The sequence below is a fragment of the Balaenoptera ricei genome, chromosome 8, assembly GCF_028023285.1.
Source record: "Balaenoptera ricei isolate mBalRic1 chromosome 8, mBalRic1.hap2, whole genome shotgun sequence".
NCBI classification, from domain to species: Eukaryota; Metazoa; Chordata; class Mammalia; order Artiodactyla; family Balaenopteridae; genus Balaenoptera; species Balaenoptera ricei.
This window is the reverse complement of record NC_082646.1, coordinates 8,720,489-8,734,682: the sequence shown is the minus strand read 5'-3', so window position 1 is coordinate 8,734,682 and position 14,194 is coordinate 8,720,489. Positions and strand designations below refer to the sequence as shown.

The 14,194-nt window shown below is 37.9% G+C and overlaps 1 protein-coding gene and 1 long non-coding RNA gene across 11 annotated transcripts in view; one reads left to right on the top strand and one right to left on the bottom strand.

Moving 5' to 3' along the window:
- MSANTD2 (Myb/SANT DNA binding domain containing 2) overlaps positions 1-14,194 on the bottom strand; it is a 28,631-nt gene that overhangs the window by 5,932 nt on the left and 8,505 nt on the right. For 2 of the 8 annotated variants that reach the window (XM_059930138.1, XM_059930137.1), the window contains exon 2: positions 3,685-3,774. The exons of 3 other annotated variants lie outside the window; for them this stretch is intronic. In XM_059930138.1, the coding sequence (XP_059786121.1) occupies positions 3,718-3,774 (57 nt within the window). In that variant the 3' untranslated portion in view covers positions 3,685-3,717. Of the gene's footprint in view, positions 1-115; positions 3,775-7,692; positions 7,760-8,963; positions 9,110-14,194 lie in introns of those variants that run through there. 3 more of the 8 variants (XM_059930135.1, XM_059930134.1, XM_059930136.1) reach the window with 3 other exon arrangements.
- The window catches only part of LOC132370319 (uncharacterized), a 24,257-nt gene extending 10,063 nt beyond the window's left edge, over positions 1-14,194 (top strand). Inside the window, exons 3-6 of one of the 3 annotated variants that reach the window (XR_009504544.1) lie at positions 8,824-8,982; positions 9,070-9,299; positions 13,804-13,943; positions 14,106-14,194. This is a non-coding gene — a long non-coding RNA (uncharacterized LOC132370319). Of the gene's footprint in view, positions 1-8,823; positions 9,300-9,550; positions 9,705-13,803; positions 13,944-14,105 lie in introns of all 3 variants that reach the window. The other 2 variants (XR_009504543.1, XR_009504542.1) reach the window with 2 other exon arrangements.

Here is a 14,194-nt window from a genome sequence, read left to right as displayed (position 1 = left end):
CACAGATATTAATTACTATTAGACAGACACAGACAGACAAACACAGACACATTGTTACAGGAATGCTAGATTTTAAATTCATGATTATATTAGAAAAAAAAATACTAATTTAGCATTTACTCAAACATGTTATAATTCAAACAATTACTTTGCAATTAATTATCCATTAAACAACAAGAAACATTACAACATTATTGCATGTGTCCCATACACGTATTTGTACACCCCCACCCCCATTTTAAAAGAGTAAGAAAAAAAAAAAGGAAAACAAGAAATACCAGCCAGCCAATAGGATGCACACCTGCCACAGAAAAGAAAGAGCTGCTATTTGTGCCCAGAATTTGGAAAAAGTGAGGGGAGGGAGGACAGAAAGAAGAATTTCCCAAAGCAAAGAATATAACCTTCCTTACCCTTGATTAAGAAGGAATACAGGGTAAAAACAATTGCCTCAACAAATCAGCTGGTAAAACTTGTTCCTTACATAGTCCATAATCTTTACTAACTCACTCTGTCTTTGGGGAAGTTGCTAAAATTTAAAAGAGATCAAATCAATAAGGCTACAGATTCCCAGTCTCAAACATCAATTATCAAGAAACAATACACTAATACCTACATCTAAAATTAGCCAGTGATAATACTAATCTATTCTACCAACTCAAACTGCCAGCCAAATGCACCAACAAATGAAGCCAATAATTTCCTTTTGCGGGGGAAGTGAGGTGAAAGGGTGTTATTTCACTTCTTTTTCGTGGCACACAGCAAATATCATTATGCAAATCCACAGATACAACCTGGACAGTTTTATTATCTTGCACAACCCTTCAACTTGCTTCGTGGTCTTCTAACACATATGTCTGATGATTTCTTTCCTTAGTTTCATGGTACATCTTATGCTATCTTACACGAAATTTCAAAAGATAAATCAAGGACTTAGTCCCAAATTTAGTTTAATTACATCGTTCTCTGTCCCATCGCTGCCTCCTTTTGTTCCTTCAGCTCTCCTCTCTACTTTACTGGGTTTTACTCTGAGGATTTTCGTGACAGACAAGACCCTTTTTCTCGGGTGGCTCCAAATACTTTCTAACTCAGCTGTGCCAAACCAGTTCACCTCAGGCTTACTTTACACACATTAGCCAGACTATAAATTTCTCCTGAATGTGCGATGACTCTCCATAAGCCAATATGTCCTCTATTCTCGGCAAACAAAAACAACTCTGAATAATCTTTATCGGGCCTCCTCGGAAGTTCAGTACCTTTAAATCGCAGTTGATAAACTACAGGAAGACACTCTGTTGAATACTTTGCAGATCTGTCCCTCGAGGCCAGAAATCCAGATGGGCAAAAGGAATAATAAACATAAGACACGGATGATGATCTCCCTCTGACACAAGCAGAGGAGTGACAAGAGTCACCCCATCCTAAAACCAGCCAGCCTATCCCCTGCGTAAAGCACCTGCCTCATTCCCCCCTTCTGGAGATTTCTTCTGGTGCCTCAAATGATGCCTTAAAGAAGTTAGGTTTCTGCCACACTTTAATTAGTGTTCCTTCTCTCTCTTCGTAAAGGAGAGTCACAAGTACATAACACACAACTTTCTGGAACAAATCAGAAATGAACCTGGGAAACGTGTGATGAGCAACCCTTCCAATGGAAGGAGACAAATGCCTGCAGCAGATCTCATCTGACTTGCTACACACTCCCCTTCCCGGTGCCCTCTGCCCTCCCCCCAGGGACTGGAATTTGAATTGCAAACATCTCCTATTTATTTTTATCTCACAATGTCTACTTTCTGCCCTCCAAGAGCACCCCAGCCACTCTTCTCAGCTCCTCCAAGGACCGTAAATGGAGAGTCCCAGCCATGTCCCTGTCACCCTTCCAAGGCCATAAATGGAGATGGAAACCATGCCACTGCTCACTACTTACTGGCTGCCTAGAGAAAGGCATTCAGCACACAAAAGAGCCCAACTGGATCTGTCACGGAGGGTTATTTCAGAAGTCAGGGAATAAAACTAACATTCCTTTGAAGGAAGGGGCCACACTTAGGATGTGATCTAGGCATAAGCAAAGCGACCAATCTTTGACACTATATATGGTGGGAAACCACAGAAAAGATTTACTTTCTTTTAAACCACCGAATCGAGCTTAAAATTTCACTTGGCTTGTGTAATTATGAATAAGGAAACTAGAAATATCTAAGGGTTCTAGATATGGAAGAATAGTCAGATGATATATTTTATATTTCATCAGAAAAGCCTAACAGATCTTGCCACCTCTTACTTTGTAGTGTACTTTTGAAATGCACTTTAATAGTGCAATATGCTGATATGTAAAATATCTATTAGGGGTCTGAATGCAAAATGTTTGGTAACTCCTAAATCCATATGATAGGTATCTGATGTATTGAAAGGTTTCCAAATTGATTTTAACTCTCTCAGGACATAAATATACAAAAGACGTATCTTCTGGGTTCAGTAAAGACCACAGATCCAAGGAGAGGCTGTTTAAATAGCACATATCAACTAAGAAAAAGAAGCAAGAACTTAAACATCAGCTTGACTGCTACTATAAGAAACACAGATTTAGATAAACGAGAGGGACTTTAGAAATGGATAAAAAGGACATATGGAGACCTTCCAGTTCTTATCATCCATAATAAATCAGAAAAGGTTACACTTTCGACACTCTACATGATTAACCAAAGCATATAATTAAGTGATTGTGTGTCTCTGTCAACAGTCCTAAATAAACCAACTTAACACCTACTGTAAATCTTAGATTAAGATAATGCTCTGGAATCTAGGAAAAACGAAGTCTTGCCTCCCATTTTGGACAGCTGTACCAAACCCAACAAGAACCTCAATTCAGCTTCCTTGGAGAACCATTTCCTGTTCAACACAAAAACCTTGTTTCTCTTCCTTCTTCCTTTACCTCACTCATCTTAGAAATTTATAGTCACTTAGCTCTAGCATTTTTTAAAAAATTAAGATCTCAGAGGGGAAAGAATTTGCTTAAAATTATTAAAGACTATTCTAGTCACAGTGAAGAAGAACACTTTCCTTATTGTTAGGAATGTCCATGGTAAATCAGTATTACTGTCTCCTCCCTGGGACAAGAGCTATGAGATAATACTATATCCTGAGTGAAGTTATAAGGATAGAGGTCAGGAGAAGTCAAAAAAATCTGAACAGAAGAACTAAAACACAGGAAACAACCTGACCAGGTGGTCAGATCAGAGAAGTCCAAAGGTATTTGATGTGGAAGAAATGCCAAGTGAATGCTTGGTAAATCCACCGTGCCAAGTGTTCAATGACTAGGAAAGGAAAAGTACCACAGGAAAGACGTGAAAGACGTCCCATTACCAAAGCAGGGAGAAAAATCAGATGGCTGACAACTGACAATTTATAGACAGAGGGAAAGTTTTGCCAAAGTTTAAGATTACAGTGAAAGAAAATGAGAGAATAAAGATGACATTCATTGTGGATGAATGTAAGGGGAGTCTGGAGGTAGGGGATGGGGCAGGTAAACAAAGGCAGGAGTTTTAGATTGGCAGGATTGGGGGTTTAACGGCAGCAATGCAGAGAAAGACCCAGGGTTACAGTACACGTAACATTAAATACAGTGCACAATGCAGCTATCTTGCCAAAGTAAGTAAATCCAGTATTGGGTTGTATAAGCAGAGGAATCACATGTAAGCTATGAAGGTGGCTCTTCCTCTCTATTCAGCACCGGTGAGGCCACAGCTGGAGCACAGCATTCAGTTCTGGGCATCGAACCAGCTACAAGAGAGGGAAATTGTAGAGTTCAGAAAAGGGCAAATAAAATAATGAAAGGCTTGGAAAATAAGATCTTTAAGTAGGGCCAGTGGTTTCATCAAAGCCGTTCCTGACATTATATAAGCTACTTTGGGGGTAAAAATAAGGTTTCTTTTGTTTCAGTGTCCTCCAATCCCTCCTTCAACTTTCAAGAAGTGGGAAGAATAGAATTCTTCCCTGGTATGGCAAAGTAGGAAGCAAGCTAAATAAATCATACGAGCATATGCCAACCAATTCTGCTACTGGCTCAATCATTTTCTCAAAATTTGCCCCATTTCATACAATCATAAAATCATCACCCTGACAAAACCACTGTTCTAACAGAACTGTCTATCAATGGAACAGGGTATATAACAGGGGGGAACAGAAATAAGGCATAATTGCCATATAAACGTGTTGTTTAGAAAACACCGGCATGATCAGTCTAAGATGTCAGATGAAAATAGTCATACTGCAGGGAGGACAGCTCAGTTACAACAGCAGGAAACAGTGTTATAAGAAAAAACAAGCAGTGAAACAGATTTTCAAATGTAGTTGTCAAACTGGCCATACTAGAAATGGCTTACATATTATAGTTTATCTTAACCCTCTGCCAACTAAATATGATAAATTTAAAATTCTTTAACCCAAATGATTAAATAAAGAATACACTTATTTGCAAACAAAGTCTTAAAAATCACATATTATATTCCGCAAGAGATAGGGGAAATTATACTGGGAGCACATCTCCAGTGACTATTTATAAAAGTGTTAAGAACAGTACCTCAGCCTAAGCAATGTGTACTGCAAAGCAAAAGAAGCCTTTGTGAAATAGATCTATCCTCTTCCTTTAAACTAAAGCTACTGCTTTACTGTGTTGCAATTAGTTGCTCTTAGTTAACTGAGGCAACAGAACAATACTGAGTTTATTTCAGTATCTCTAAGAAAGACTCAAAATTTCTTAAATTAGTTTTATTTTCTGTGAGCACAAAGGCAGGGCAAAAAAAAAACCCTGAAATGGCAGACAACTGTAAAAACATTTCTGCACAGTAAGAGGGATATTACGGACATAGTATAAATTACTATATATATTTTTGGCACAGAGCTGTAACTAATGATGAGGTAAAATCATCTTAAGGTAAAATCCATCTGGGGCCAGTAGAAGCTTTACTACCTACTTTCTTAGGTTTTCTGTACATTAAAATTTGGCAAACTAACCTGCCAATCACCTAATCCTTTAAAACCAACCAATCAAAAACCCCAACAGAAGAAAACCAAAACCAAAAACACAGCACTTGTTTCACACTCCCCGGTTCTTAGTGCTACAGAAGGTTTGGCAAGTGAGAAATCTTTTTATTCTTAAGATTTCCTTTTCCTTTTCCACTCCAGAGAAGAGGTTCTTAACTTTTTCGAGTCCTGGATTCCCTCCCCAGAAGAATACACATACAAAACTGTCCCACACAATGTCAAGGGGAACATGGACTCACTGAAGAGCTCATAAAAGAACCTTCGGTTAAGAAACTCTGCTCTATGCCACGTGGTTGTTTCTTCCATAAAAAAATATAATAGATATTAGTCAGAAACCTTAAAATGAGGTAGACTTAGTCTGTGTCATAGGTTTTACAAGAGAGTCTGGAGACTGGGGCCAGTTCAAGAATAACTTCTCCAGTTTCCTCAGTATCCTGCTCATTTAGATAAAGCAGCATTAATATTTCCTTTAAGAGGTAAATTAGCAAAATTCCCATTTCTTGAAAGAAACAATTTCTATCAGTAAAAGCATACAAGGATATCAACTTACTCTTCACAAAAATATAGCGCTTTTTTTCTACCTGCTGGGGAAGAAATCTTTTTCTGAAGTGGCAATTAAACAATAATAAATGATTCATAACATGTTGATCACCTGTTCCAGTTGTATCACATAGTACTTGATCATTCACTACCTGATTAACTTATCAATAGAGATGCTAGATAAATTACCTAAGGTAACAACTTAGGGAAATGCACACACCTAGAAACAAGTATAGGAAAGTAAGTCTTGACTACCTTCCTTAGTGGATAATGGCTAAGCCTTAACATTTCCCCATTTTAACACTGCCTGAAGACTAAAGGGACTCAAAGGAATAGGCAATGTCTACACTAATTCAATCCTTAACTCAATGGGATCAAAATCTGATCCATTATTCCACTGAAACTGTCATGGTCAGCAATGCCTTCTTAATTACTAAGAACAATGGTCCTCAAACTTTGTCCTTAACTCATTTGACTTTCCTGCAGCACTTAATACTATTCATTACCTATCTGTGTCACCATCCTTGCCAAGTGCCTCTTTTGCAAAACTTTCTGTAATATACTGATTCACAGAGAGTGGGTGGAGCTGCCCAATGCTCTGATACCAAACCAGGTTCCAACCTCCGAAACATTACAGAAGTTTTGAATGGAAAAGAACTTTAGAGATCATCTAGGTCTAATTAACAAATGAGGAGCCAAGGTCCCAAGACAAGTTAAGTATTCCTTCAAAAGGGATCTGGCATATAAAAATTACCAAATGCCACTCACAAAATGTTACTGTATCCTAAGAAAGCTATTCCACTAGATTGTAAATTTCATGAGGCAGGGGTTATGTCTGCCTAGTTCGCTGCTTCCCAGAGCCCAGAAGAGTGCCTATCACATAAGGATTGTTCAATATATATTTATTAAATGAATTGAGGTAATTTTAAAGTAGTAAATCACTACCAAGAAGATCAAAATTTTTTTAGCAAAGAAAATCAGGAAACTCATTGGTTAACCACAACGATGGATTATATTTATAAAAATCAATAAATCCAAGGTAGGTAGGACTCCTAAAACCTTTTGAAAAAAGCAGGAGCCCTAAAGGGTATAAAACAGATACAGCTATAATTAGCAAAGCAAATTAATTTCTTTGTAACAAAGGAAGACTAACAGCAGAGGGCAAGGCTATTTTTAAATATCTACCATGTTACACTTTCTTTGGGGGGGCGGGGCGGCATTACCTGCCAAACGGAGCTCTGTAACCCTGTCCAAATTGTATTTCTTATGCCTTACAAATTAAATAAATAAAATATTCAAGAATATAATATTCTTTGACAGTAGTTCTGTCAAAGGTAGAAAAGGAAAAAAGATTCAATTGCTTCCTGGATTTTAACAGGGTCAGACAGAAGAATGACCACCAGAAACCAAGAGCTCCTGCCTCTCTGGAGCCTTAGTCTTTGTGGGGAACTGACCAGGATTGAATTCTATCAGCTGCACTTCATCCCGAATCTGCCTATCAACGACTCACTTTGATGTCTATTAACTGGTCAGTATGTCTTCATGAGGGAGAAATACTTGCACAGAACAAATCATTCAGGAAGTTTTGTTCTCAGTGAGTATCAACTCCTAAGCTTTCTAGCTTCCTCCATGCTAAGAGCTGAGGGTCTTAATCCATTCAGATTATGAAGAAAAAAGCCCTCAAGGAGGACAATACTAATTGTCAGAACCAAATACCTTTCGTTGGCTCAAGGAACTATACTCATATGGCCATAAAGCTTTTAACTCTACTCTGTATATAAATCATACAGATACTCATACAAAATCTCATATTGGCAGCGATACTAGATAAGCTATACCTAGTATGTATGGTCATGTTTAAGGGCTTCTTTGGGACACAAGAATCCTTCTAGACATCTTCAAGGGCTTCTCCATTTAGAACAAGACAGGTAAAAAAATTAGGGTTTACTGAACTACTTAACTATTTCAGACATAAGCAGCAGGTAGTTAGTCATCAAACATAGTCAGATAACACTATGTATCTAGAACTTCCCACCTAAAAGGGAAAAGAAATCAGTTGTTTGGTAAAGCACCGACTTGGATTAGAGGTTATTTTCATCTGACCTCCTGTATTACCTCTGACGTTGCTACATTAGCATCTCTGTTGAATCTTTTCTCAGTACTTCCCATCCCACGGCACCACCTAGAAGTAGTATTTGGATGATATTAAAATGGTAACTTTTATTAGTATGTGAGAACTAGAAAACACACTCAAGAGAATTACCTAAAATATATCTAGGATAGCAGTGAGAGCCATTCATCTTTAAAGTCCTGCCATACAAACACCCTGCATCACGCACTGACTGTTCTGTAATCAGCGGTGTCTAAAGGTTAGGCACCACACGTGCACACATGCACACACATTCCAAAAATCCTCACAGACCTTTATCATTACAACATTGTATGGCTTCCCAAACACAAAGGTACTTTTCTTATACTCATGAGACCAATGTTTATGCAGAGCAGGCTAACCCCTGAAACAGGTCACTTGATTCCTTTCATATGGTGACCATGTGATTCTCTGTTTTGTAGCTATTTTGTTACTAAAAACTATCATCTATGATGCAAAGATAACTTACAATACAGACTTTTTTCCCATTAGTAAGTTTTATGTATTTGGTTGTGAAAAAAAGTAATTTGGACATCTAAGACAAAATCATCTAAAAAGTAAGGTTATTAGAAATCCTCCATCAAGATATCTGGGTACAAGCATTAAGTCAAGATTCAGTCAACTGTTAAAACCTGGTAAATATTAAATTACTTCAAAAGGGTTTTTAAAATTTTTTTTTCACATTTACATGGTATAAACTATAGGTCATAAATGCATGAAAAGAATACATCTTCATATCCTGACATATAAACTTTCTATGAAAAATCTGAAAATTAGCCTGTTTTAAGTTTATGCACCTGTCCTTGGGCAACCTGAACTTATTTAGGAAGTTGTTAGAAAGAAATTCAGGTAATCATAACACTTTTTATAGCTCATTTGGTAGCATTTTTACATTTTACCCTTACCTTTATGAGGATTGCTAAAAGCAATCACCATATGAAAAAATGTCTGTACCTTCTACAAAAATCAAAACATTTCCACAGGTGGCTCAATGTCCCATGCAATGAAAGTCAACCATAACTACCATTTTCTCAGTGCCTACCATGTGCTGAGATTTGGGGTAAGCAGTTTACATTTATTATTTCTAATTTTTACAGTAATGCTAAAAGAGAGGGGTCCCAGGAAACAGAGGCTGAGGAGACCGTGCAGGAGGTTTACAGCGGAGGGCTCTTCAGAACAGCACTTGTGAGCAAACGAGGAGCAGGACGGGGCAGAGAGAGGAGCTGAAGGAACTCACAGTTGCAGCAGAGGCCTCGGTTAATCCTAAAGTGAAGTATGGAAGCTGGATGACCCTTCAGAATTGCCCTGAATTGAGGCAAGGAGGCTGTACCTTTGTATTTCAGCACTGACCAATCACTGGGTCCAGGACGCCACTGGAGAGGGAGCCTAACCTTGGGCAACGGGAAATTCCTGGGAGGAATCCAACCAGAAGCCGTCACCAGTCAGCGCTCCAGGCAGCTGGTGGAGACGCACCAGTGTCTCATTCCTGGAGGAGGGGTCCGGGCAGTGTATTACATATCACAGAAGATATGTGATGCATCGCTATTTAACAGAAAAGAGAACTAAAAGAAAGGTAAGAGCTTATGCGAGGTCACTATCAGAGTGTCCTTAATGCAAATTCATCTTAGCTTTCAAAACTAGGACCTGGTATGCGTCTCTCCTGCAGACATTGAAAAGTACAGAAAGTCACTGTATTTACCTTTTTGCCTTGGTTGCCGGGAAGTTCATAGCTCATTTTACTATTTAGCTGAAGTAACCATATTTACCTGGGTTACTGCTATACTCCCTGTACTCTGATTTCTCATGTTCTGATTCTATTTTTAGCTTTCTTCATATGCATATTTCCTTCTTTGTATATCTGTATTATACAAGACAGTCTGTCTCATCCTCATCATCTCTAAGAAGAGTATCCAAATCATTTACACATCAGGTGAACAATGGCAGGCATAAAATAATGGACACTCCGTGGCCTCCTTTGGTAAGCCACATCCTTACCCACTTTTACTGTCAAAAAGTAATTCTACTTTGTAAATGTTTCTCCTTCTATAATGTCAAACTTACTTCCTTTAAGAGGAGTTGGTAGTCCAATAAATACCATCACGTATATAAAGGCTTGAATGAATGACTGAATGAGCCTTCTACAATAAAAGTCTGATGTTTTAACACTTGTTTTAAATTCTTCCTTGGGACTTCCAAATCAATGTTTCTCACTGTGTTTACAATCTTAGGACACCATGAATTATCTGCAAGAATTTTTTAAATTTGTGTTTTCATTTCTATGACAAGAAACATGTATGAGCACAATGATGTCCATTGGGTGTTGCTATGTGATCTTGGTATTTTTGGCATTTATGACTTTATGATTTCATTGTTGCCAAAATATTAGTTCAACTGTCAAATTTTAATAAAGGTGGGCTGATAATTCACAAGGTGACAGTATAATCAAGTGGTTAAGAGCATGGAGTCAGACTCCTTAGTCTGGCTTCACCACCTGCTAGCTTTGTGACATTAGACAAATTAATCTCTCTCTGCCTCAATTTCTCCATCTGTAAAGTGGAGCTAATAACAGTACCTCCATCATAGATTTATTGTGTTAAATGAAAAAATTCAAGCACAGCATTTAAAACAGTGTTTGCTTAATAGCTTGTACTCAGTAAATGTTAACTATTTGTTATTATTACAAAAATGATAGTCACACCATTTGGAGACCAAGGTGCCTTATGTAAAGGTCAGTTCAAGTAGAGAAAAAGTAGCAGCGAAGTTTTATCACTAAGCACATGGTAAGAATAACAAACTCCAAAGAACCTTACTGTAGCAGTCAGTATCAGAACCTTGTTTGGAAAAGCAAGTAAGTTTCAGCTAAACTACACCATCCAATATTAAAAGAATGCTCACTTGATTTTTCTTTTTTTTTAGTTTTATTAGTACTTAAAATATTTTATAAAGTTGTTTTTGCTTAATAACATGTGAAATCTATAAGTAAAAGTTTATACTTAGATTTAGGTTTGTTACATGTTAAGTAACATTGTTATACAAACATGTTTTTGCCACACATTATTCAAGTTTCATAAACACCTGGCTTTGTCATCACAGCTTCAACTTTTCACTCATATTTATTCTTTTATAGTTAAAAGCCAATCATTTAACCATTTTCAAAGGTTTATAGTCTCAGCAAGAATATGGTGACTAACACACTGATATATAAACAAGGGAGAAAAAAGGAATCCTAACTACCCATCCAGAGTGAGGATTTGGCCTCACTCACTGGGCAACCTGTTTGCAAGAAGCAGGTGGCAGGCATGAATCAAATAAGAAGTATGAATGACCTATATATTTTCTTGGAGTTCAATAAAACAAAAAGCATGTAGACCTCTCATTTTTGGTGCATGGAAATTTTACTGGAATTAAAATCAGATTCACCACTTCTTGAAAAATAACATTTCACAGATATGTAGTTATGCTACAGTGGAGAAGGTAAAATTCTTCCCTTGCTTTTTTCTCTTTATTTTGTAATGTGGTTTACGTAATTTATGTTAAAAATATTTTATATTGTTCTAAAATTGGCACAACTCTGATTTCTCAAGTCCAACTATTAACCATGTTTCCTAATTTGTACAAAAGAGAAGGAACATTACCTATTTCTGCTGAAAACTGTACCTTCAGGACCAGCACAGACATGCTTATTATCTAATGACTGCATGAATACCAACAATATGGCACTTTGCTGCTTGGAGGGGTAAAAGTGACAACTGAACATATCACAATAAGAAGGCGTAATATGAAATCATGTAAATCATTCTTAATAAAGCCAAGGCAAATGAATTTCTATTTCTTATGCATAATGAAAGGTAGAGAGCTCAAACTTTCTAAGGTCAATGAGGCTGATATAAAGGAATATCATATTTGTGTGGTTTTCTAATTGTGTTGTTTTGAATTAACATATTTAAAATATACTGTTTTCTACCAGAATATAAGCTCTTTGAAGACAGGTGGGTTTTTTTTCAGTTTTATTCATTGAAGTATTCCCAGTACCTGGCACCCAGAAGTGGCTCAATAGATTTTCGCTAAATGAATGAATAAATGAAAACTCCTTAAGACTGTATGTGGCAGTTGAGAGGTCAAATATAAGGTCAAGGTACTTTTTGACCTACCACACTCTTCTTTCTAAATCATAAACCAGCTCTATCCATTTAGAGAAAAGTATTTGTAAATTTTAAATAATAATGATAAAAGCAGGTTTTGGTAGATATGAACTTTATTCTGGTTTTATTAATATCAAGTACAAACATAATTGACTTTTTGGATAAATGAAGTAATCTGAAGGTAGATAGTAGAGAAACAACATTGTGAGTTTCAAAAATTCAGGCTATTACAACAAAGTCATCTTACACAGGCTGAGAAAATGCAACTAGAAAACATATCTAGGTAAATAACTTCCATTCTATCGTATGACTTTATACTGAGTGAAGTATTATTTGGTAGCTCAAAAAATGTAATTTATGAATACAGCCAAGAACACATATATAAAAATAAGATGATGGCTGTTATTCCTAAGATGTCTGAGAATAAACACAGGTCTGTATTTTACTAAGAAATAACACCACATCCCACCCACTAAGTGACAAGGTAACACTCACTTGATTGGTGCCAAGAAAAAAAAGTATTTCCATTGGCTCTCAAGGACTCTCTCAACTACGAATAGGTAAGAATTATACAGATTTAAATACATGCCTTATTCCAATATGAAGACATTTTTCAATTATTCAGAACAATAGGGGGGAGACGCCACATAGATTACAAACCCCAGATAATTTGTAACATATGCAGCACACGAGGTACAGAGTCATTAAGCATTCATTTTGAACACTGAAGGGAGTTATTGCAATGGTAAACAGCAGGCAGAAGAACACATTGCATAATCCCCACAACAGAAATAAAATTAAAGACTACCTAATAATCAATGGGCAATTCTAACAATTGTCTAAAATCTAGAGCTTTTTATGGTACTGGTCTTTGTTTTTGAAACTCAATAAGTTTTTTCTCCCATTTTTTTTTTTTTTAACGTTTTGTGAACATTACACAGATACAACCATCCAAAGGGTAGGGGACGGGGGACTGCTATTCTACCTCATCCTAGTGATATGAGCAGACTTCAGAGTGCCTGCATGACAATTAACATTTGAAATTTTAGATCTGAATCAAGAGAGGCTGTATATAGCCTGGATGTAACACAGACAGGACTGCCCTAAAACAGTGTTTTAGTTGGATCTCATTGGGTTCTAGAACCAACTCTAGGGAATTCCCTGGCGGTCCAGTGGTTAGGACTCCGCGCTTCCACTGCAGGGGGCACAGGTTTTGATCCCTGTTCGGGGAACTAAGATCCCGCATGCCATGCGGCAAGGCTAAAAAAAAAAAAGAACCAACTCTTAAAACTTAGGCTATGAGGTACTGTGATGATCTCTGAGGACTTCAACTAAGAATCCTCTGGGTAAGTTGGTAGAGAAGCACAGAGTGAGTTGTGTGCCAGGTTAAGATCTAATAAATCCGATAAATTAGAATCTTCAGATTCTCTGAAACAGCTCCACTGATTTTGGTATATCTGAAATCTGTTCTCTCCTCTCCATTTTCACCATCACTGCTTTATTTCACCTCCTGCCTAGCTCACTGCAAGCAGCCTCTAAATGGTCTCTGTGCTTCCACTCTCACCCTTTCCAATTCATTTCCCGCCTTACAGCCAGTTCTAGAACCTAAGATGAACCATGTCACTCCCCAGCTGAAAATTCTTTGATAATTTAGGATAAAGTCCAAACTCCTTAGCCCATCATCTGATCTCGTGTTTATGTCTCCCGTCTCATTTCTTACTGCTTCCCACCTCCTTTCACCCTTTCCCTCAAACCCTAGGCTCTAGCAATCTAGAACTACACAGGATAAAATATTTCACCAGAATATCTGGGACATGACCTGTTCCAAATTAATGATGTTTCTGGAGTTTTGATACCTTAAGTCTAAAGTAGCACAATGATCTCTCAACTTGATCTCACCTCATTCTCTTCCATTCCTCTTTTATCTAACTGCAGGTTCTGGCCCATTAGTACGTTGGGCAATCCATTTTAATGAGTTGTGGGCACCTTTCCAAACACCCCAAGTGGGAGATGAAGAGACAGCGTCCAGGGGAACAGGACCTGTTCTGGTGCAGAGGACCCAGGGCGGTGAGATGGTAGCTAGAGAGACAGGGGTGAATGGAGAACTGGTAGAGGTTAGAGGGGGTGGTGCAGGTGAGGGGCATTTGAAGACCCCCAGTTTGGGGGAGGGGGACTAGCTGAGCCCTGGGCACAGAGCAGACAAGTAATAATGGGGAGGTGTTACGCCCGCCCACCAGGTGTTGGCGCACATCAGTGGGGTCACATCAAGCAAACCTGGAGCATCCCTGGTCTACCCCATGCCCTCCCGGAATGTGTCACTGCGGCT